Source organism: Penicillium hispanicum (assembly GCF_028827665.1).
Source record: "Penicillium hispanicum strain IBT 35686 chromosome Unknown utg000006l_segment0_segment0, whole genome shotgun sequence".
NCBI classification, from domain to species: Eukaryota; Fungi; Ascomycota; class Eurotiomycetes; order Eurotiales; family Aspergillaceae; genus Penicillium; species Penicillium hispanicum.
In genome coordinates this window covers 1,819,013-1,842,081 of record NW_026623198.1, presented here as the reverse complement: position 1 = coordinate 1,842,081, position 23,069 = coordinate 1,819,013, and the positions used below count along the sequence as shown (strand labels likewise).

The following is a 23,069-nucleotide window of genomic DNA, read 5'->3' as shown; positions in this document are numbered from 1 at the left end:
CTCATCCCACTCCAACTTCCGCAAGGGACAATTGATTACTTTCCAGGTGTCTTTTCGACCGCGCCGCTAAAAAGAACAGAGATCTTGGCTGGTTGGTTGATTGGAGGGCCGTCTAAGAACTTCTGACCGATCAAATACTCTATACTAGCATCACGATCTTCGCCAACGCCCCCTCTTCCTCCATCAACCGGTGAGCCTCCACAATCTGATCAAACGGAAAAGCCTTAATCGGCAATTTCATCTTGCCACTTGCCAAGTCTCGAGCAATCTCCTCGATGGGGGTTTCCAGCAGCGCATCAGAAGTGCTACCATAGGTGGTCAGCTTGACCGCAGTCGGGATCGACGCCATCGGCGTGAACTGATCAAAGGTCCATTTGTTGCCCGCAATACCCGTCATACACACAGTGCCTCCTGGCGCCACGCATCGCAGCGAATCCTCCAGGGTGGTCACACCCACCAGTTCGAGGACCTTGCTGAACGGGGCCCGCTTCTTGACTTCGGACAGTATCGACCCAGCATCGACGATCACATCCTCAATGTCGAGTTCACGCAAGGCCTCGATTCGGGCTGGATTTCGCGTCGTCGCGGTGACAGACACCCCCCGCGCCCGGGCGAGTGCTGCAGCGGCCAGGCCAATGCCAGTGGTGCCGCCGCGGATCAGCAGTCGGTCACTGGGGACCAGCTGCAGGCTCTTGAACAGCGCGCCCCACGCTGTCTGCATGAGTTCCGGAAGAGCGCCGAGTAGGTCCCATGGCACGGGCTGACCGGCTCCGAATGCAGCGGTTGTGTTGACGCGTCGCACCTGAGTGGCTGGCACGACGGTGTATTCGGCGTATCCGCCATCGAAGGCACGGCCCATGCCACCCATTGCCGTCACGACGACGTCGCCGCTGTTGAAGCCCGATTCTGGCGCGGCCTCGTCGATGAGTCCGGTTGCCTCGATGCCGAGGACGCGTGGGAAGTATACCCCCGGCGAGTGGCCCTGGCGGGTGAAAAGCTCTGATCGGTTGAGCCCGAAGGATTTTACGCGGATGCGCACCTGTCCAACTGTGGGAGTCGGTTTGGGAACGGATTGGAGCTTCAGCACTCCGGGGCCGCCGATTTCATGCATCACGATGGCGCGCATCGTATCAGTGGACATGGTTGGACCGGCCCTGTGGATCGTGTGACTGGCAGAAGCAAAAGCGATAGCCGCCCGGGATATACAATCTTGGTGTAGTTGTGGTGAGAGCCAAAGGTAGGCGAGGAGTGCGACGATTAGCGTGGTTGCGAGGATAAGTGACTTATTGAGGATACCACAGTCGCGAGTGGAAGAACGAGAAGAGCCAGAGGAGGCCGTAGGCATGAGACCCTTACAGCTTCAAGTCTTCAAGAATCTGTGACAGCAGAGAAAGGCGCAGTATTCTTTTGAGGTCTGGTCTTCTGGTCTCTTAATATATCCGCAGGTGGGAATGGGGTGATCTGGCGGGATCGGAGTGAGTGGATGCTGTGGAGTTCCGGTGGGATTCCGCTGCCACGCTGGAGCGGCGCCAATCACAACGCGTCTCGCGCAGATCTATGGAGTTTGACAGCTCGGCAAGTACTGTCTGATACAAAATAACAAGAAGTCATTGCAAGCTGAATATAATGCTGGCCAGTGCTTCTTGTCAGAAGTAGGCTACGTTACTGGGTAGTAACATCTAGGTATATCATTTGAGACTTTTCCAATCGGCCTATGGCTTGACAGATGTACTTGCATAAGTCTCTGGCAACCACTCTCAGATAAGCCCTCGCTATATCCGGTCATGATTTGGAATAGGCATCGACATATACTTGTTGGTATAATGTTTAATCGAATAGCTGTCCGATGATCTACGATCTTTAAACTCTGAGAACCAGGCTGATTGCTTAGCTGATTCCATGACTTGGTGCCACGGGCTTAAGTTAAATACTCTATCCCCAGGCCTTTGAAGGGCCACCAAAGCAAAAATCGCTTGGTATGTGTAGTCCAAGGTCATTAATCTCGAAATCCACCGGATCGAAGGTGTCCGCAAAGGTACTGGTGTCGAGCCACTGAGCATAGTCCGGATCACAAGGTCCAGTAGCGAATGTCTCCCAGTCAATATCCAGATCGATAGCCGAGTCCCCGTCCATCTCTGGCGTTGTTGTAGGGGTAATTGTGGCTGCAGCTATTGTTGGTGGAGAATCAAGAACTTGATCCAGGATCTTCCGGAGAGTTCGTTCCACCCGACGACATGGCGCGTGGTTTCCCTCTGCTGTCGGGATGCTCTTTAGACAGCTGATAAATACACTGAGCTCCTGTATAGTTTCCGACCGAGAGTATATTGTGCTTCCATTGGCCACGGCGGAGAGATATTGCGGGCGTGTCAGCAGTTCTGCAGCGAGAATTGCAGCGGCGGGTGTGCCGTAAGACATCACTGCCCAAGGAAAGAAAAGGAACATGTTTCCCAGCCGGTCACGGTTGGTATACAGCATGATAATCACGTTGAGGATTGCCTTGGCTGACGACAATAAAGGCTCATTCTGACTGAGCGGTACACCTCGCGACAGTCGATGAAGAAGGAAGATGCTCTTATTATACTCCAGATGCAGGAATATGACGTTCAGAAAGTCAAACGGCTCTAAATGGGCGTTATCGTCGGGATCATACTGCAGGCGCAGAGGTAGTCGGGTGTATGTTGCTTGCAAGTGGCTCATAACCCTTCAGACGGTGTTAGTGATACAGGCCTCTAGAGGAAAGTTCATGGGTACTCCCATCGTCGTACCGTTGTAAGTTGACCAAATTTGGAGGACTTGGCCCCAAGGTAAGCTCCAATATCTCTTCACGGTGATTCCCTAACATGGACAAGGCCCGTAAATAACTGATTGGATAGGAACGGTCGATAGTGCTCCAGCCTTCAGAGTCTAGAAGGTCGCAAGCGAACGCTAGCTCTTGTCCGGACAATAGTAGTTGTCCATCACTCAACTCCAAAGGGAGCGGGCACTGGTTGAATCTTCTAGTCAATTGAGGTGGTCGACCCGAAGAAGTAGCAATCGATTTATCCATGATATATGCTCGATGAAAGGCCTTGTGTTCTAATTGTGTTTGAACAAAAGATGTGTAAATTGACCCCATATGAAGACCCATATGGGTAACAAGACGTGCAAGATGTGCAATGTTTGTGTAATTATGGTCTGCTGCATGATTCGTTAGCGGAGTGACAGGATAGGACATAGTGCTCACTGGGGAGGTTGAGGCAGAACAAAGCGACATGGATAGACGCTTATAGAGAATACATACAGTCATCACCATCGTGAGAGTTTTGAAGCAGCACCATGCTAGCACGCGCGTTGACGAGGTCAACACTGAGGATATTCTGCGCCTCGCAGATAGCAAGGCAGGCCTTGACTCCCTTGCCTAGATCCCTACACATCTGGCCCTTGTCATACTTCGACAATAGATGATGAGAAGGAGGTAGGCTAGCGCATGCTGAGCCATATTCAGATAGCAAGTATGCCAGCGAGCTCCACGTTGTATTAGTCTCAGAGCACGTTGCGAGCCAACATGGCGAGTTGGAAGCAACACGGTCATTCACTTGGCTGGCAGTGTTGGCCCAGAGCCTCTCAAGTACTGGTGTGATGCTCAATGGGTCCAAACTTCTCTCTAGGTTCCCTCCAAAGAACCCCCACCAGCCGCAATGCAATTGACGTAGGTAGGGCTCAAAGCACCCGAAGTCGGGATACTTGAGTGCATGCTCAAGAAGTCCCTCGCACATTACCTGTGAAGGAATTTGTGCCAGGGCTGTGGTGGCGTGTTGCAAGAGCTCTGGGTCTTTCCACCCCAGAGATGATCCAGCTGTGGCACCAGGTGCTGTGATTTCAGGTTCCACGTTGATGTTAAATTCGCTGAAGATGGATCCCCAGCTGGTCGTTTGCCTGGGGGCTTCTGACCGAGCGTTGGATACACGCTCAAGGCATAGCCCTTGTGATGGATCTCGAATAAAAGGCTCGAATTCAGAGGGAGGAGAGTCGGCCACCACTGGGTGGTGCACAGTAAAGATGCTCGTTGTCAAGGGCCGCAACTGCGTTTTCGTCGATCGCTTTACCACTCCAGAGCTCTTTGGGGCGTCGGGGCGTGGCTTGGTGAGTGGCGATACAAGGTAGACACAAGTATTTGTCTTCTGGAGTCGGACGCAGCGGCCACAGTGTGGAGTGACATGGTCGCATGCGAGCTTCGACTTGCGACAATTCTCGCAGGATGATTGTTGTCCATTCTTGCGACGGAACTGCGTTGCTGGCATTGCCTGCTGGGAGCGCGTCATGATGCACAATTGAATGTAAGTGCAGAGTGCGGCGAACCAATCCCAGGATCGAAGAGGGCAATTTTAAATATCGATATCGACTTGACGTTTTCCTCAAGCCGTTCAGCCTCGCAGGCACTTGGCCCCGGGCTTGAATGGAAAGGGATGGGATGGCGCATCCCACCGGGATCGCAAGACCTCGCCCGGATCCCACATGGGGCCATTTCCCGCTCACTGGGAGACTCGCAACAAGCGACTATACTCTATAGAATCTCCTAAAGGCCCTGATACAAATATCTAGCGAAAGAGGCTCGCGTATATAATTCACTCGTAGGGAGGATGATGACACCTATACCTGCTTTGATAGGGCCGATGTCGGAGTCGGGGTTGATTCGTCGAATATCCATGTCTTCTTCCAGCTTCACCTCAATGATAGTGAACGGGCGAGCCTGAAAGGAGTTTACTTGAATTGACACGCTGGAAATGTATACTGAACTGTCAGTGACAACACCAAATCCCAAGGCACAAATGCGATGTCACAACACCATAATCTGGGGGACACCAACTCCCAACAGCAACTAGTAACAGCTATAGCTACTCCTATAATCCAAGTCATCGTATTATGTCGCTCTCAATGCGGAAGATGCTTCACTCGGCCATAGCGTTGATACCTAGGTAGGTCGGATGCCCCGGGGGCAGGAAGAATAACGTGTCTGGGTAGTGAGTAACAAATAATCCACCAACAGGCGAGATTCGGAGCTCCCCGGCCACTGTACAATGGATGGGGTCCTCAGATGGTCGTGTCATGATTCATAGGTGGACAGATGCCATACATTGGGATGTACGATCGTGGCGTGTTTATCGAGGAGCTAGACGTCATCGACTGCTCGGGTTTCCGCTCCGAATGAGCAGACAATGCAAATGTCAGCCCACTCTACAGGTTCCTGTCAATGGATAAAAGCCGGACTTTCTTTGGAAAGCCAGGTAAATCCTATTGCTTTAAAAACCAGAACTGGCTATTTATGCTTGTCACTCGTACATCTTCACCCTCATTGTTGCACTGCATCTGCAGTGACGTTTAATTCCACCTCAACAGCAACTATCCACGCCTCTGCTTTGTCCAGAATCTTCTGCGTACACCTCTCTCCACCTGTATTTCTATCATGGCATCTAGCTCACCTCAAGGAGAGGCCAAGAGCATCTCTGCCTATGGCGATGCTCGCTCCACCGTCCAAGGGAAACCGCTCAGCCCTGAAGAGGTTCGCAAGATGACCGCATATTTCCAAGCCAGCATGTATTTATGTTTGGGAATGCTCTATCTGCGCGACAATCCACTCCTCACTGAACCCTTGAAGTTAGAGCATCTCAAGGCTCGACTCTTGGGCCATTGGGGATCCGATTCCGGCCAGTCGTTTACCTGGATCCATATGAATCGCCTCATCAAGAAATATGACCTGGACGCACTATTCATCTCTGGACCGGGCCATGGCGCCCCTGGGATCCTCTCCCAGTCCTACCTGGAAGGGGTCTACTCGGAAGTCTACCCGGATAAAACCGAAGATGTGGAGGGAATGAAGAGATTCTTTAAGCAGTTCTCATTTCCCGGCGGTATCGGTAGCCATGCTACCCCCGAGACACCCGGCAGCATCCATGAGGGTGGTGAACTGGGATATTCGATTTCGCATGCTTTTGGAACGGTCTTTGACAACCCCAATCTCATCACCGTGACCATGGTTGGCGACGGAGAGTCGGAGACCGGCCCCCTTGCGACCAGCTGGCATAGCACCAAGTTTCTGAATCCCATCAATGACGGCGCTGTACTCCCTGTTCTTCATCTGAATGGTTATAAGATCAACAACCCCACGATTCTCGCCCGCATCAGCCACGAAGAACTCACCTCGTTGCTTGTCGGTTACGGCTGGAAGCCCTACTTTGTGGAAGGCAGTGACATGGATAGTATGCATCAGGCCATGGCAGCCACACTCGAGCAATGTGTCAAGGAAATCAGGGAATATCAGCACCAGGCTCGATCATCAAAGACGCCCTTCCGACCGCACTGGCCGATGATCGTCCTCCGTACTCCCAAGGGCTGGAGCGCCCCCCGAGAGATCGATGGGAAACTTCTCGAGGGCTACTGGCGCGCGCACCAGATTCCCATCACCGATGTTCTCACCAACCCAGCTCACCTGAAGATCCTCGAGTCCTGGATGAAGAGTTACAAGCCCGAGGCCCTTTTCGATCAGAACGGCAGGTTGATTCCAGAACTCCGAGAGCTCGCGCCTACCGGCCACTCGCGCATGAGTGCGAATCCGGTCGGTAATGGCGGTATTCTTCGCAAACCGCTGATATTGAACGACTTCCGCGACTATGCGCTGAAAGATATCGTGCCCGGCGTCACCACGAAGGGGGGCATGGCCAACATGGCGACATTCCTGCGCGACGTGGTCGCAAAGAATCGGACGAATTTCCGTCTATTTGGCCCCGACGAGACGGAGTCGAACAAGCTCGCTGAGGTCTATCGGGCGGGCAAGAAAGTGTGGATGGGAGAGTACTTTGACGAAGACAAGGACGGTGGAAACCTGTCTCCGGATGGTCGAGTGATGGAGATGCTCAGTGAACATACCTGCGAAGGCTGGCTTGAAGGCTACATTCTGTCTGGACGACACGGGCTCATCAACAGCTACGAGCCTTTTGTCCACGTTATCGACTCTATGGTCAATCAGCACTGCAAATGGATCGAAAAGTGTCTGGAAGTCGAATGGCGCGCCAAGGTCGCCTCGCTCAACATCCTCATCACCGCCACCGTCTGGCGACAAGACCACAACGGCTTCACCCACCAGGACCCGGGCTTCCTCGACGTTGTCGCAAACAAGAGCCCGGAAGTAGTTCGAATCTACCTCCCGCCCGATGGAAATACCCTTCTCTCCGTGATGGACCATTGCCTGCGCAGCGTCAACTACGTGAACGTCGTCGTGGCCGACAAGCAAGAGCACATTCAATTCCTGAGTATGAGCGAAGCTATCGAGCACTGCACCAAGGGCCTCGGCATCTGGGACTGGGCCAGCAACGATCAAGGCGAGGAGCCCGATATTGTGATGGCGTCTTGCGGCGATGTCTCGACGCACGAAGCGCTGGCCGCGACAGCCCTGCTCCGCCAACACCTGCCAGCCCTCAAGGTCCGCTTCGTCAACGTCGTGGATCTTTTCCGACTCATATCTGGCATTCACCACCCGCACGGCATGCCCGACCAACAATGGAGAGCCATCTTCACCGACAACAAGCCCATCATCTTCAACTTCCACTCGTATCCCTGGCTCATCCACCGCCTCACCTACAAGAGACCCGGCCAGCAGAACTTGCATGTGCGTGGATACCGCGAGAAGGGCAATATCGACACCCCCTTCGAACTGGCTATGCGCAATGGCACCGATCGGTACAGCTTGGCCATTGATGCGATCGACTTGATTCCGTCGCTAGGCAATACTGCGGCCAATGTGCGCGAGAAGCTGGTGAACTTTAGGCTGGCAGGCAAGCAAGAGGCGTTCGATCAGGGGCTCGACCCTGACTACATTCGGAATTGGAAGTGGCCGTTCCCTAAGGGGACGAGATAGGTGGATGTGGTTCATACAAGGGACGATGTACATGACTTGATTGGCCTTGATATCAAATCCACGGATAGAACCATTCTTTCACCGGATAATCTCGTATGTCTATGAATTCCAGTCAGCACTAGATGGAAATTTCCTACGTTAGTCAGTGTCTCTGTGTTCTCTTTGGTCGATGCAACCACAGCGAGTGCAGCGGGATCTACTTTGAACTTCCCCGCGGAAACGCGCGAGTGGGGAATTGCGGGCAAGAGAGTGCGAGGCCGCGATAACAACATCCTCACCTGTGAACTCGGCCACTCTGCGTGGAATCCGCCATGCCACCTCCTATGCTGAGTGCGAATCTCAGGGTCATCCAGGGAGTCCGACTGGCAGACTCGACGTCAGCCTGGGATATCAGCATCGACTATCCCCCAGACTCGCCGCACGGCGTTATCTCCTCCGTCACACCGCACGACTCTCCCACCGGCACACACACTGCTGAATGCCCATTAGTTCTACCAGCCTTGACTCACCCACACATTCATCTGGATAAAGCCTTCATCCATAACGCACCCCGATATGCCAACCTTCTCCCCTGCACCGGGTCGTTTCAAGAAGCCTTGTCCTTCACGACGAAGGCCAAGAAGCAGTTCACTCGGGCCGATCTTCTCGAAAGAGGGGAGTGGCTACTAGCTGAATCTGTCTCTTCGGGCGTCACGGCAATGCGGGCATTTGTGGAGGTCGATCATTCGGTAAAATGGATCTGCTTAGAGGCCGCGGTTGCGCTGAAGAGTCAATGGCGCGACTCCTGTGAGATCCAGATCGCCTGCTTTGCACAAGACCCCATATTCTCAAGTAAATATGGAGAGGAGAACATGCACTACATCGACGAGGCTCTCCAGCGATACCCTCAAATCGACGTGATTGGAACCACACCATACGTCGAGTTTAGCATCGAGGCTGCCAAAGCCAACATCGATTGGGCTATTGACTGCGCCCTGCAATTTGACAAACATCTGGATTTCCATATTGACTATAATCTCGATCCCAGCAAAGGGGTTTTGGTGATATATGTCTTGCAGGGCCTCCAGCGCCGGGGATGGACCACGCGCTCGACGAGGAAGCGGGTGATGCTGGGCCATTGTACGCGACTCACACTCGCTCCAGTCAATGTCTGGACTGAGATATCTAACCTGATCCATGAACACGATCTTCCCGTCAGCTTCGTGGGCCTGCCCACCAGCGATGTGTACATGGCATCGCCTCAAGGGCATGACAATTCCAACGGGAAGCCGAGGGGCACGCTACACATCCCAGACCTGATCCGCCAGCACAGGCTCGATGCCGTGATGGGCGTGAACAACGTCGGGAACGCTTTCACACCCTGGGGCTCCGCGGATCCCTTGTTCCTGGCTTGCCTGGGGGTCGGGATATATCAAGCAGGGACTCGGGGTGATGCAGACCTTCTGTACGAGTGTGTCTCGACCCGTGCACGAGCGGCGATCGGACTGAGTCCCATCAGCCAAGGCTTGGGTGTGCACAAGGGCGCGCAGCCGGATTTTCTTCTTTTTCGCGACCGGGACGAAACCGGTTGCGGCGTGTCTCGTGTGCGAGCGAGCGTAGCTGAGGTAGTGTGGGATCCCCCGGCGCGAATAAGTCGAGATGTGGTTATCGATGGACGAGTCAAACAGTCGGGATCTGGTGGTTCAGATGGTGATTCGATGTATCGATTTGCGTAGGAGCTGGATAAGTAAAAGACATGCATACTGGTCCGTACATGGATGGCTGTTCATCCCCGCCGTCAGGGCGCATCCGGTCCAGATAAAGAAGGCCGACTTTTGGAAAGTAGATGTCCATCTTCCGATTCCTCGCGATCACCAATGCCGCCTTGGTGAAGACGGGATGTTCATAGCAGGTCATGTGACTCGCTCGCTCGCGCGATGCTTAAATCGAAGGCGTGTTGGAAGTGTGGATTCGGGGATTCGGTAATCGCCTCGATGATTGCGGAGTCACCCACGCTATATCCATGGATAGATCGAGCACGGCGGGCGTAACAGCCAGCCTTCCACGAGCAACCAGGCATTGGCCACTGTTGCCTCCTAGGCATCTCCAATTCCTCGAGGCTTCCAACACCGGTGCCTGGACGAACAACGTGGAGACTCCGTGAATCATTATGTCATGGGCGTGCCTGTCCAAGCGTGGAGGAACGGGCACCAGGGGGGACGACCGCAGAGGTGAAACACGCCGTACGCCGAGTCCAGGTTGAAGCTGGGCTCGAACGGAATCCGATGTGTTGGGTATTGACCCGGCCTGAGGGTGTGTCGAGTGTCAAGTGTAGAGTGTAGAGTGCAGAATGCGGCGTGCAGAGGCCCGGGAGGAGAGTACTACCCAGAGCGGGAGGAGGAACTTCCATCCCATCTTCCCTCCTGCATCCTCCCCTCTCTTCTCTTCCTCTCTAGCATCATTTCTTTCATCCGGGTCCCTGCATTTCATCTGGCATCTTGCATCCTCCCCAGCCTCCCTTTTAGACCGTCCCCTCCGTCGGGCCCAATCCTGGCGGCGGCTTCCCACCCTCAGCTTCTCCCCGCTCACCCTCTGAGCCTTTGACCACTTCTACATCCCCCAGCGTTGCTCTGATCATCATGTCGGCTCCGGCGCCTGCATCAACGTCGCCAACGGTGGTTCGCAGTCACTCGACTTCGTCACGTCCGTCTCGAACCGCTGCATCGGATCTCCCCCATCGTACACGAAGCGTGGCGGTCCGATCGTCCAACTCCTCCCAGCCCCCTCCACAACCTCACTATTCACACTCGAAAACCCCCTCTTATGATCGTCGCCCGCCATCAAATCACGCTGCGCTCGACAGCGTCGCCCGTCGTGATTTTGAAGCATCCAATGCGGCCAGGATGCCTTCTCGCCGCGAACCTTCATCCGAGCGCTCACGAGAGCGCCCGTCCACTGCCCGAACCGAGTCCAACCGGCGACACCAGCGCAACCCTTCATCGCAGGGTCATCCGCGAGAGAGCATAGATGCTGTGGGTACGGTGGCCGCCGACCGGACTGCCGACTCTGCGCATGCGACCGGGACTCATGGGTCCACAATCGCCTCTGCACAGCCTAGGCGCCGCACCACAATCACAACGCCGACGGGTCAATGGGCACTGGGGAAGACGATCGGTGCGGGCAGCATGGGTAAGGTCAAGCTGGCCAAGCATTTGGAGACGGGAGAGCAGGTAATTATGTGTTTCGATTCTAGATTAACAGCACTGCATCTAGTGGATACTAACTTCCGGTCACAGGTTGCCGTTAAGATCGTCCCCAGGCTCTCAACCGAAGAGCATCGTAGCAGCCGCGAAACTGAGAGAGCGGACCGCTCAAAAGAGATCAGAACCGCTCGCGAAGCTGCCATTGTCAGCCTGGTGAACCACCCGTATATCTGTGGGATGCGTGACGTGGTGCGGACGACCTACCACTGGTATATGCTTTTTGAATATGTCAATGGTGGTCAAATGCTGGACTATATCATCTCTCACGGCAAGTTAAAGGAGAAGCAGGCCCGCAAATTTGCCCGTCAGATTGCCAGCGCGTTGGATTACTGTCACCGCAACAGCATCGTTCATCGCGATCTCAAGATCGAGAACATCCTGATCAGCAAGACGGGCGACATTAAGATCATTGATTTCGGCCTCAGCAACCTCTTCTCGCCACGGAGTCTGCTGAAGACATTCTGTGGGAGTCTGTACTTCGCTGCTCCGGAATTGCTCCAGGCAAGGCAGTACACTGGCCCGGAGGTCGATGTCTGGAGCTTTGGTATTGTTCTTTACGTTTTGGTCTGCGGAAAGGTTCCTTTTGATGACCAGAGCATGCCTCAGTTGCATGCGAAGATCAAGAAGGGCGTTGTGGAATATCCTCCGGGTCTAACTGCTGGTGAGTGGACTTGTGTATGTCTTCGAATTCACACACACGCTGATCAAATGTTTTGCAGAATGCCGCCATATCATATCTCGCATGCTTGTCACCGACCCTAAACAACGTGCCAGTTTGTCTGAAATCATGAATCACCCATGGATGAACAAGGGTTTCAATGCGCCCCCAGAGAATTATCTCCCAAACCGAGAGCCGCTTCAGCTTCCATTGGACCAAGAAGTGATTGAGAAGATGACTGGATTTGACTTTGGTCCCCCAGACTATATTACAGCCCAGTTGACCAAAGTGCTGGAGTCCGAAGATTACCAGCACGCCGTGCGAACCAACCTGCCGCAGCCCCCCGCTGCTAACCAGGGCGAACGGAAACGCGGCGTCTTTGACTTTTACAAGCGACGCAATTCTGCCACTAGCCGCGATACCCTCTCGGCCCCTTCAGTGGAGACGGTCCCGCTGGGACACGATCCTTTGAATGCCTACAGCCCGCTAGTGTCAGTGTACCATCTTGTCAAGGAGAAACTTGACCGTGAACGAACAGAGGTCCGGCCCGGTGCCCTCGGTCTTCGCCAGGCTCCGGGTGAAGTACAAGTGCCCGAGTTGGCTCCTCCAGAGGCTGCTTATACAAACCAATACCAACTTCCGGGAGATAAGGACACGGGCCGACGATCTCGTCCACGGGCTAGAACTCACGGCGAGGACGAGGTTACTCAGGGGATGAAGAACCTCCATACTACGTCGCCATCAGCACACGTCGTGTCTATCTCAGCACAGCCTGAGACTCCTGCAAAGAAGGAAAGTACTGCCGCCGGCATCTTGAGGCGTTTCAGTACACGCAGAACGAAGGATCGCAGCCGCGATGTTGAACGAGAGCGCATGAGCACCCCAAACACCCCCACGCTCAACGTTCAGCCTCCCGCCGACTCGGCGTCTCCTTTACACCGAGGATTTAGTGTACGGAGAACTCGACGTGCTGAGCCCTCTCCGACTCCTACCGGGGGCAGCCAACCTCAGCATGATCTCCTTGCAGCCCCAGGCGCGGGCGAAGGGACTTCTGGTTCGAGCAAGTTTCTGGGACGATCTACAAGTGTCAATTCCGCTGACTACCGATCCCGGAGAGCCGCCCGCAGAGGCGACAGTGATACGTTGGATGTCGACCGCCAGCCTCCGTCGACCAGTGGGTCGGATCAGATTGCTCCCAACAACCAGAGAGACCAGGTTGGTCTTAAGACTGGTGGCCGGACGCATACCGCACGTACCATGTCGCTCGGGCATGCTCGCCGAGAAAGCATCCAGGCTCGACGGGCCCGGCGAGAAGCTGCCCGTGAGGCTAATGTGCCTGAGGAGACTGATGCAGATATCTCTGGTGCTGGCACCGCATTGGAAAGTGCCAATGATGGAGAAGACCTGTCTAAACCCGTTTATCTCAAAGGTCTCTTTAGCGTGTCCACCACTAGCAGCAAGCCCTTGCCCGTCATTCGGGCAGATATCATTCGTGTTCTAAAACAGCTGGCCGTGGACTACGTGGAGATCAAGGGTGGATTTAGCTGTCGGCACGCCCCAAGCATTGACCTTGACAAGGTCGTCGATATTAACCCTCCCAGCCCTGATCGTCAAGGCCAGGTCTCCCACCGCCGGCGGATCAGCTTCGGTGGACTCCTTGGACACGACGACAGCCGAGATGACAACCGCACCGGACCGGGCAAATTACAACGCCGCACTCAGGCTGCACCGGATCGCAGTTTTACCACAAACTCTGATGGCTCTGACGAGTATGTTGCTCGTGGCCAACCCGCCGCCGTGGGTGAGCGAGTGGTTGGAGAGACTACCACTCGCGTCCAAAGCGACACTGGAGAGAACTTGGTGCTTCGGTTCGAAATTCTTGTTGTGAAGGTTCCGCTGTTCTCGCTACACGGAATCCAGTTCAAGAAGGTCTCAGGCGGTATGTGGCAGTATCGGGAGATGGCGAAAAAGATCCTCGATGCTCTACGACTGTGATCTGCCTTCCACTTGATTTCAATGACTTAGCCCGAGGATGACCTCTAGCAGCGACGTGCATAGAAGTATTCCGTCGATAACGACTCTGTTTTATCATTTTGTTGTTTTGCGTGGTCTTCTTTCATCCCCAGTGCTTTCCATGATTTTGTCCCCAGGTACATTCATCAACGACGTATTCGAGCATGAGCATCCGCCATATTTGTTATCCTCCTTCTCGCACCAGACGGACCTTTCTTTTCTCCCCCCATCTATGTATTCCACTTTGGATCCGGTCTCTTTCTATTAGCCCCATCGTTCCGGTCTGCATCTACTTGTCTTCGTTCGCTCTGTCTGTTCCAGCAATGCTTTGCTGGCCTAGAAAAGCCTGTCAGTTTTCATGGTGTACAATAGAGTTGACTGGAGACGCATTACGGATTCCACTATTCTCTATTATCAACTTCGTTCGTGCTTCCCTGCGAGTTGTGTTCGTATGTGAGGCAGGAAATTGGCGTTGTACAATTTACAGTGGAAGAAGCGATTATGAACCTTCTTGTTTATTTTCAAAAAATGCAATGACATTCACGCGGGAGTATAACTAATCGGTTAACCTTAAGGTAAAGAAATTGTCTCGGGCTAGCCTTGTAAGGAGGCTGCCCAGGTACCCTCGGAACCATAGAATCGTGGAATGCAATAGGACCCAGCGATGTATCTAGGCCAGGCACCCGCGACACAGACTGCCCGCGATAGCCAAAGTGAAAAGGTTGCAGTCTGCTGACACTTGGATATTAAATCTCGTATAGTTCTTCTCTATAAACCAGTCAGTAGCAGATTGTTGAATATGGTCTTGCAACGATCTTCCACTACGGACTATATGCTATTGCCTACAGTGGGTGCTGTTTGTGCTTGGAGTGGGCGCGGTCAAAGGGGCTTTTCTAGGTGAGTGCTCGGGAGTGCCGGCGGTCAGCTACGCCCCCCTCCCCAGCACTCACCCCCGGCACTCACCCCCAGCACTCACCAGTTGGTGATCGGACCAGGAAATAAATTGTCTTGTATGGTATCACGAAGGATTCATTGGTGAACATAACAGTCTATTACACAACTATGATCCCTCATAACTGACTGTATAATAATTACTAGACTACTAGATCGAATATTCACGATATCTGGTCAAGATGTTGGCGCGTCACGTGATATTCCCTCTCTGGCGTATCTACCGAGCAGTTCCTAGGCTTCGGGACAGCAATAGTGTCGGTCCATTTATTTAACTATCGCTCTGATAACTATAGGGCCTGATAGAAATGATCATCTAATTATGGGAAGCAGAGTGATCTCTTGAACGAAGTCGATGTGCTTACTAATTTGCAATAAGGACGCGGGCGGGCGGACCTCGGGAGGCAATGATTGGCTGTAGGGCCACGGCACCCAACGCCAAGAAATGGCTTCAAAGACGCGCTTCCAACCCCCTGAACGAACACCACATCACAGAAAGGTTGGTTGTTCTTGATAGTTATTTGATTCGATTAAATTTATCCTTTAGAAGTGGTCTGCCAGTAAAATTTCATACAATATCCAGGGTAAGGCCTGTAAATGACCCTAGGGGTGTTCTTAACTGCGGTGTTAAACAAAGAACTTTTTCCCGCGCAACTGACGCATTTTGGCGCCCTTCCACAACAATGATTGCAGCCAATAATTGGCTATCAACCAGAAATGGTCTACTGCGATTTTGGACTTCCCGACTTCACCATATTTCTCTATAATTTGCTGCTAGCCACGTCCAACCATTTGAAAAAGTAATCAAAGGTGTCAGAGATGTCTAGATGTCTAGATAGGAGAATCTGCGTCGTACGAGACTAGGAAGGGGTATTGCATCTTTATATAGATCTGAGTTATAGAAAACACGCCATTATGAGTCAGCTAGCGCACTTCGGAAGCTCGGCAGCCGAACACCCGGTCGTCAACATTGGAAAGCTTGATGCTCCTCTCCCACCATCTCTCTTTTGTCTACTCTACCGCCTTCGCATCCTGCCTCTATCATTCTCCATTCCTTCCCGTTCCAGCAATCTTGAAGCTATCTACATCCACCTTGGGCTTTCTATTAACTTGAGCTCCGTCTCTCTGGGGTTCTGGTCGTCGTCTGTCTCTGTTACCGTCTGGCAGCTTGCTTTTCAACGTCCTGTCAAGGCCTATGTACCTGGCCCCACAGAGTGATCACCAGTACCTTGATGCGCGTCTAGACGCGCTAGTCTGCTTCTAGCATCATATCCTTTTGTCACTAGGAGGCTATGGCAGAGTCGAAGCTAACTGTCAAGACTGTGCCTCGCGAGCAAGTTATTGATCTGACTGAGGATGATGATCAAGCTAAGGGCGATGTTGATATGTCCGCGGTTAGTATATCCCTTACTCCCACCGCCTTTCATCCCCTTCTCGCACACATTCTTCCAGGGTTGATCCCAACCCTATCCCCGTGGCTTATGTCAGGTACCAACCCCCTTGGTCACGCGGATGATATCAATTCCTCGATTTGCTTCTTCTCTCCTGCATCTATCCCATGCTAAGATTTGCTTTGACAATTTGGGATGGATATCTCTTGGGTCAACGATGGGACTCTGCGCTAACATTGGTCTCGTATCCCAGTCCCAACTCAAGGAGCCTGTGACCTTTGTGTCAACGCTGGCCCACCGTCAACCATCCATCACTGTTCCTCACAAGCGTAAGAGTGCTGAGAGCTCGGATGCTTCTTCTGGAGCCTCTCAGCGTGATATTCACGCTCGGGCTCGGGGCTTTCATCTAACACAGCCCACTTCAACGCCTAGCCCGTCTTCAAGCACGAAAGCGGCTCTTACTGGGGTAAGCGTTGTCATCCCGTCGCCGGATGCACGGCAGAGAAAGCAGATTAAAGCTTCCCGGGACGCCGAACTAGCTGGAATCTCTGAATCTCGATACCCAACCATAGATCCCGAGCAGAAGAAAGCTTCCAAGCGAGCTTACCCCAAGGCCCAGGCGGTTGACCGTGCAGTGATCTCTCTCCCTGGTATCTCTTCTTCTAGCAATGACTCTTCGTCTGCCACCACGGGATCGCTGCGCGCTAATCTAGCGCGGAAACTTCAAAGTATCGGAGGCCCAGAAGTTGCTTTCGATATCGACGACAAGAAGCTCGCCGTGCTATGTGCCTCCTTTGAGTTTGTGAACGAATACTCCATTCAACCCGGAGTCACTCAAGTTCCAGATGAATTCAACGCTGGCTGTGACTGCGCCGGCCACTGTGCCACGACGCGCTGCGGCTGTCTGAATACCGAGCCCAATTCGGACCAAACCATCGTCCCTTACCACCAATTGCCAAGCGGTCAATGGGTGCTGCACCCGGAGTTCCTGGCTCGCAAGAGTATGATCTATGAATGCAGCTTCCGGTGCAGCTGCCAGGGGGATTGCTGGAACCACGTCGTCCAGCGTGGTCGTCAAATCCGCCTCGAAATCTTCGACGCCGGTGCCCGCGGACTCGGTATGTACTGGAGATGGGACATTGTCATGACCTACCAACTGACATCATATTTATATAGGTCTACGGTCTCCGGACGCCATTGCCAGCGGCCAATTCATCGACCGGTACCTGGGCGAGGTGATTCCCAAGGAAGATGCCGACGCCCGCGAAGGCTCGGACCAAAAGGGACAGTCCTATCTCTTCTCCTTGGACTTCATTGTCGATGACGACGACATCTACGTGGTCGACGGACAGAAGTTCGGCTCCGCCACCCGCTTTATGAACCACTCGTGCAAGCCGAACTGCAAGATCATCCCGGTCTCGACCACCAACCACGCCGACGACCGTCTCTATTACCTCGCCTTCTTTGCGTTGGAAGACATCAACCCCGGCACGGAGCTGACCTTCGACTACAACCCGGCCTGGGACGGGACCAAGAAGGTCGATCCCAACGCTGTCAAGTGTCTCTGCGGCGCGCCCAAATGCCGCGGCCAGCTTTGGCCGAACGCCCGCAAGGTGGCCTACAAGAATGGCCACTGAGTGGCTCGGTCTCTCCCCTCCCTTTCCTGAACTCTTATTCTCCGTTGCATCCTCGTCCTCGCCGCATGCTTCATCACTTCCCGCTCGAATTCTGCTCAACGTCACGCCTGCATGGCGCTTATTTCTCTCTTGGATTTGCATCCTCTGGCGTTCTGGCCTTCTCTTCATGAGCGAGCATGGTGTTGGCGGTGGTTCTCACGACTTCATGAACGTTACCCCTTTGCATACATAGTCTTTACTTTTTTCGTGGAATCCCGGCGTTGAGTCACCATATCTGCATGCTAGACTACCTACGATACCTTACAGAGCGACGACTAGGCCAGCTGAAAAGTTGACCTCTACTAAATCGCTAGGACGTGTAATATTGATTACTTTGCCGAATTTTATCTGGAAATATGTGACCGGCCTGCAGTTCCGTCCTAGAAGATGTACTTATCTAGGATTGCTTTGACGGAAACTTCTATTATAAATTAGCGTAGTCACTAGGCTCGCTATATTAAGGTCTTATACCTATTATCTAGAGTAGGTTCCAGCTGTTCGATAGAAATAATTAGATAGATATTCTATGATAAGGCAAAGTCAGGATTATATACGCTAAACGAAGATCGACACCCAACACCTGCACCCAAATTTCCAAAGAAGATCCTGCCTTTTTGGAACGCCTTATGCTACGACCCCGGCCCTCGCAGGGGGATCGCACACATGGTCCCCTATGGTTATATGGGCCGCTGTACCGCGCAGGGATTACACCCCTGCGTACACAGAGATAGCATTCCAGCGATTAGTTTACACTCAGAATCGAGTCACTGGTTTCTTCAATCTAATCCATTTATCACTCTATTGGACCGCCTCGCAGTGCCGGTCCCAACACCTTAGCGATATATGAACTTTACACAGCTAAAACATGAAGAAATCGATTATCATCAATCTATACATAACCCACATACTAGTCCCTGCCAACTGCTCGCTGTCAAAACTAGGTATATCTTTGAATCACCAGTTTGCCAGCGAATTGGTCAACTATATTTGTTGATAACCTCCTGTAGGCGAGCTAGCATGCTTTTTACCTGCTAACGCATAATCGATTCTTATACAACTTTAACAACTTATGTAGCTGTGCCTTACGTGCAATATACTCTAGATCGGGTACCTACATGTATCCCTACATCATATTCCATGTACACGGTTTCAATCGGGTTCCATTCTGGCCTAAGTTATAATAGGTTTAGTGGTATATACAGTACTATGCGCTAAGTCTTATAAGGCAGGTAGTCTGGTTTATAGCCAGTAGTATAACCGCAGTGAGAGTATCACTGTACTGCTCATAAGTTTTGAACCCCTGTAGGTATTTAATGCCAGAATAAAAGAGGACACGACCAATTAGAATCAAGAAGTCTGTGTTGCTATTCTGCCCAATCTTCCTGGAATTTAAGGGCACGCTTAACGCAGCGAAGGTGACACCCGCTATAGCCGGGATGTCTTACAATCGCTCGGCCTGACGGCGGAGCAATTAGCTGCTATGCCACCCCATACCGACCTCTATGCCATGATGCAAACCAACTTCAAGAGACGTGCTACACATATGTAGGTTCTTGATTTCAATCTGCAACTCGTGGGAACCCAGGCTCAGATGGGAAAACACGGAAGCTCCGATCCTCCATCTTGTCCACCATACTATCCCCTTCCTCTGATGGAAGATGATATCGACAAAGATCTCTAGGAAACCTTTGCCGCTGTATATTCGACGTATGGCTCGACCCAGACACCGACCATACCAGTTACGGCTGTAATCGATAGAAGGTTCGATGAATTATACCAAATAATCGAGCGGATGGGTAATACTAGAGGTAGAAACGCAGGCGGGCAGAAAAGGTGATCAGTTATAAATCGTGGCCTGAGGAACGAAGGCGGTAAGGGCGGGTTATAAGGGGCTCGGATCAGCCATTGCCTCACTGAGTTTTATCGTTCATCACTGTTCCCTGGGCTTGTTCTACCCAATCATAACCTTTACAATTCTTGTTCTTCTGGCTTTATCCATTGAGGCCTTTTATCATCTTTGACCTTCACTACCAGTCGGCCTTACCGGGTCCCTAGGCGGTCAGTTACCTAACCAACCCTAGAACCCGACCTCCTGCTTCAAACTTAAGAATTGAGCTTTATTCAGTCCTATCATCCATTAATAGTAGTATATCTTCATCGATCTAGGACTTCCAAGCTCACTTTTGTTTATATATTTTTGTCAGGTCATATTTTTACAGCGCCTGGTAAAGACCAAAGGCTTGCCAATTTACCCGACGATTTCCTTGACGCTTGTGTTTCCAGGGAGAAGGAGAGCCTCGACAAAAGGCCCGATCATAGTCACCGGAAACACGACGATTGAACTTCTCTCCTGGGTCGATTTGTCGAGCATAGCGGTTAGGCTTTAAATATGTCACATGGGAAGAGATGGCGTCGAGATGTTTTATTAAGTTACGGACTCCGGTGAGAGAAAAAATACTACCCACAAACCCAAACAGGGCCGCAGCCACTATATGAGGGGATACAGTATTCTTCTTGACAAGGGGAATCAGTGAGCCAGCACCCAGCTACGTCACTGGAGCATATGAGGTGAATGTGGGGAACAGAATAGTTGATAATTCGGTGGATGATAAGATCGAGAGAGGAGAGTGACAGGCAGCAGATGTAATCCCCTGCGAATACATCCGTACGGTCCTGCCTCAAGCGTCCTGCTACATATATGCTTTGAACTGTAAACAAGGAAGTACGCGTCAATAGGGCCCGAGCCTGCCTTTGATAATTCTATAGAATCATTGGATGCCGCTGAGGCATCACCTAAAAGATGATAAAGGGAACAATATAGCATCAGGGGTGTAAGCTCTCCCTGCGTATAGGATTCCACTAACTACACCCTCTTTTGTGTAATCACTCTTCTCTATCGTTCTCTGCTTCAGCTGCTTCCTCTCGTGCAGGCGAAATTCTCTTCTCGAGCGAACCTGGGATGGATTTGTTATCTGAGCTGTCCACTTCGCTCAGCCCATCAGGAATGTCAATGCTGAGCTTTTCGAGCCGATCGGACAGTGGAGCAATCTTTATATGGGCCCGCTTTATCTTTTTGTCGATCCGTCGGAGTGCCTGATGCAGTTTCTGTTCCTCCGCTGAGGACTTCACCAAGTCCCGGTACACGGTGAGGACGACTACGCAATAATGAGCTACCTGTAACATGGCTTATCACTTTACCTTAGCTAAATGCAGGAAACAATGCTATTATTTTATTGCTGAATAACTGGAAACACTGTCCATAGGTGCCTGGCTTTCAATTATATACTTCACGGGCCGCGAATTCTTCACGTCTTCTATGTATGCGAGGTCTCCATGAACACCGAAGATAAGAGGAGTGATACGGGCCTAAGAAATACAAAGTGGACGCATAGGTGGGGAAAAAACAGATAGAGACATAAACACATCGTCCATCATATATATCATCCTATGGCTGCCTATGTACAGCCTCTAACTCTGAAATAATCTCTTCGAATCCTGACCAAATAGCTTTATCACTATTTAGTCGGATAGCGGAAGGACTGCCGGACTACCAAGAGACATGGAAGTCAACAGGATAACTTTTCAGCCTTAGCACTGAACTGTGTACTACCATACCTCTATCCGCATCGATTAAAATAAATCACTTTCAAGGACTTGGTTTGAGCTGCTCGTTGTTTCAGAGACGACTTGAAGGGGAACTGTAGAAATTCAAACTCGCTGCACACAGCACCTTGTTGCTCACGTAGAATCTGTACAGCTATTTGTCACAGCACACTTTCGCTGTTGCCAGGGCCATTATTTCCATTACTCCCAGCCACTGTACAAGGAAATTCTCACCATCCGCGACCTAGGTATCCAGTCATCCCAACGCCCACCGCCCAACAGAACAAGCCAGAAGAACAACCGCTAGCCCGCAAACTCCAAAAAAAAAAGAAAGAAAAAACGAGAGAAAGAGAAAGATAACTCCAGCTCAAAATGCACAAACAGATACCCGGGACAAGTATCACAACAAGAGATAGACCGATCGGGCGAGCAGAACAGACAAACTCTACGCCCGGCCCTCCATCACCTCGAAAATCCCACCCATCACAAACCGCGGCTGTTGCACCACCACGCCGCGACTCCCCGCGCTAAAACTCGCCCGGGCCTTGGAAGGCGGCGTGCTCGGACTAGCCGCATCCAAGTTCATGCCCGGTGTCGCGAGGCTGGCGTGCATGTTCATGTCGACGGGCCGCGGCTCCATCAGATCTAGTCCCTGGCGCTCGATCGCGTCGCCGTCACAGCGGGAGCGCTCTTCGCTCAGCGCCATGTCCACGGCTGAGGGTCGGCGGCGCACGACCATCAGCGAGGAGCGGCCGCGGAGGACGGCGCAGGGGAGGATGCTGACGCCGCAGTGGGGGGTTGGGTTGCTGGGGCCGTCGTATACATTTCCGGCGCCCGGGTCCGAGTCAAGGTCTTCATTGCGCGGGTGTGATGTTTGGTGGGGGTGAGGGTGGAATGATAGATTGAAGAGGTGGTGTGGTGAGGTTTGTGCGAGGTGGTGGCGGCGGAAAGAGGTTGGCGAGGAGGGCGGCGATGTTGTCCGCGAGCTCGGCGGGCTCGAGGTATCGCTGGCCGAAGGATGGTGAGCCCGACGCACGGTTGTGAGCGGAGGAAACGGCGACGGTAATTGGTGCATCTTCCTCGATCTTGAAGGATTCTTGTTGTGTGCCGACGGGGTTCGAGGGGTGAAGTATGAAGTATGGAATGCTCGTCGGGATGAGAGGCAGGATGCTCCATGCCAGGGCAGGAGTCGAAGGGAAAACGAGGAGCATTCGACAGGATGGGGAAACCTCTGGGGTTTTGAGGATTTCGGCGAAGGTTGAAGATAGCACTGCAAGGACCGCGCTGCAGGGAGGGTTTGAGACACAAATTGGATATCGGATGCGGTGGACGCATGCGGATGAATGCGAATGGTGGCTGGATTGCTGCATCCGGCCCGCGCCAGAGCGCCCTGACATGAGGCCAGGACTTGCGGCGTCCGCGAACATATCAATCGCCAATCAATAACACAGTCATGCTCGTCCGGGTCGACACTGCTTCCCCATTGCGGCAATCCATCAGGATATCAGGATTTGCGATTCCATACTATTGGACCCACTTGATTCAGCCTCGGTGGAGTTCGAAAACGGTCTATCGGCGATGGTCGATGTATATGCCACATTCTATATAAGAAGAAAAGCAAAAAGAAACCCCCGGTCAAAAGTG

General features: G+C 52.4%; 7 protein-coding genes across 7 annotated transcripts; 4 read left to right on the top strand and 3 right to left on the bottom strand.

The window, feature by feature from the left end:
- Nucleotides 1–139: 139 nt before the first annotated feature.
- N7459_007006 (zinc-binding oxidoreductase) lies at nucleotides 140–1,141 on the bottom strand (the record flags this gene model as incomplete). The annotated part of the gene is made up of 1 exon (XM_056946174.1): nucleotides 140–1,141. The coding sequence occupies one exon, from the start codon at nucleotides 1,139–1,141 to the stop codon at nucleotides 140–142; it is 1,002 nt and encodes a 333-aa protein (XP_056798173.1).
- Nucleotides 1,142–1,932: 791 nt separating this feature from the next.
- N7459_007005 (uncharacterized protein) lies at nucleotides 1,933–4,301 on the bottom strand (the record flags this gene model as incomplete). The annotated part of the gene is made up of 3 exons (XM_056946173.1): nucleotides 1,933–2,701; nucleotides 2,724–3,222; nucleotides 3,281–4,301. The coding sequence occupies 3 exons, from the start codon at nucleotides 4,299–4,301 to the stop codon at nucleotides 1,933–1,935; spliced, it is 2,289 nt and encodes a 762-aa protein (XP_056798172.1).
- A 1,142-nt stretch (nucleotides 4,302–5,443) lies between these two features.
- N7459_007004 (phosphoketolase family protein) lies at nucleotides 5,444–7,891 on the top strand (the record flags this gene model as incomplete). Its single annotated transcript, XM_056946172.1, has 1 exon — nucleotides 5,444–7,891. The coding sequence occupies one exon, from the start codon at nucleotides 5,444–5,446 to the stop codon at nucleotides 7,889–7,891; it is 2,448 nt and encodes an 815-aa protein (XP_056798171.1).
- A 311-nt stretch (nucleotides 7,892–8,202) lies between these two features.
- On the top strand, nucleotides 8,203–9,606 carry N7459_007003 (putative zinc metallopeptidase; the record flags this gene model as incomplete). Its single annotated transcript, XM_056946171.1, has 1 exon — nucleotides 8,203–9,606. One exon carries the CDS (start codon nucleotides 8,203–8,205, stop codon nucleotides 9,604–9,606), a length of 1,404 nt encoding a protein of 467 aa, XP_056798170.1.
- A 903-nt stretch (nucleotides 9,607–10,509) lies between these two features.
- Nucleotides 10,510–13,786, top strand: kin1 (putative serine/threonine protein kinase Kin1; the record flags this gene model as incomplete). Its single annotated transcript, XM_056946170.1, has 3 exons — nucleotides 10,510–11,100; nucleotides 11,167–11,794; nucleotides 11,853–13,786. 3 exons carry the CDS (start codon nucleotides 10,510–10,512, stop codon nucleotides 13,784–13,786), a joined length of 3,153 nt encoding a protein of 1,050 aa, XP_056798169.1.
- Nucleotides 13,787–16,363: 2,577 nt separating this feature from the next.
- On the top strand, nucleotides 16,364–17,783 carry clrD (uncharacterized protein; the record flags this gene model as incomplete). Its single annotated transcript, XM_056946169.1, has 2 exons — nucleotides 16,364–17,264; nucleotides 17,323–17,783. The coding sequence occupies 2 exons, from the start codon at nucleotides 16,364–16,366 to the stop codon at nucleotides 17,781–17,783; spliced, it is 1,362 nt and encodes a 453-aa protein (XP_056798168.1).
- A 4,087-nt stretch (nucleotides 17,784–21,870) lies between these two features.
- N7459_007000 (uncharacterized protein) lies at nucleotides 21,871–22,500 on the bottom strand (the record flags this gene model as incomplete). The annotated part of the gene is made up of 1 exon (XM_056946168.1): nucleotides 21,871–22,500. The coding sequence occupies one exon, from the start codon at nucleotides 22,498–22,500 to the stop codon at nucleotides 21,871–21,873; it is 630 nt and encodes a 209-aa protein (XP_056798167.1).
- Between the last annotated feature and the right edge of the window lie 569 nt (nucleotides 22,501–23,069).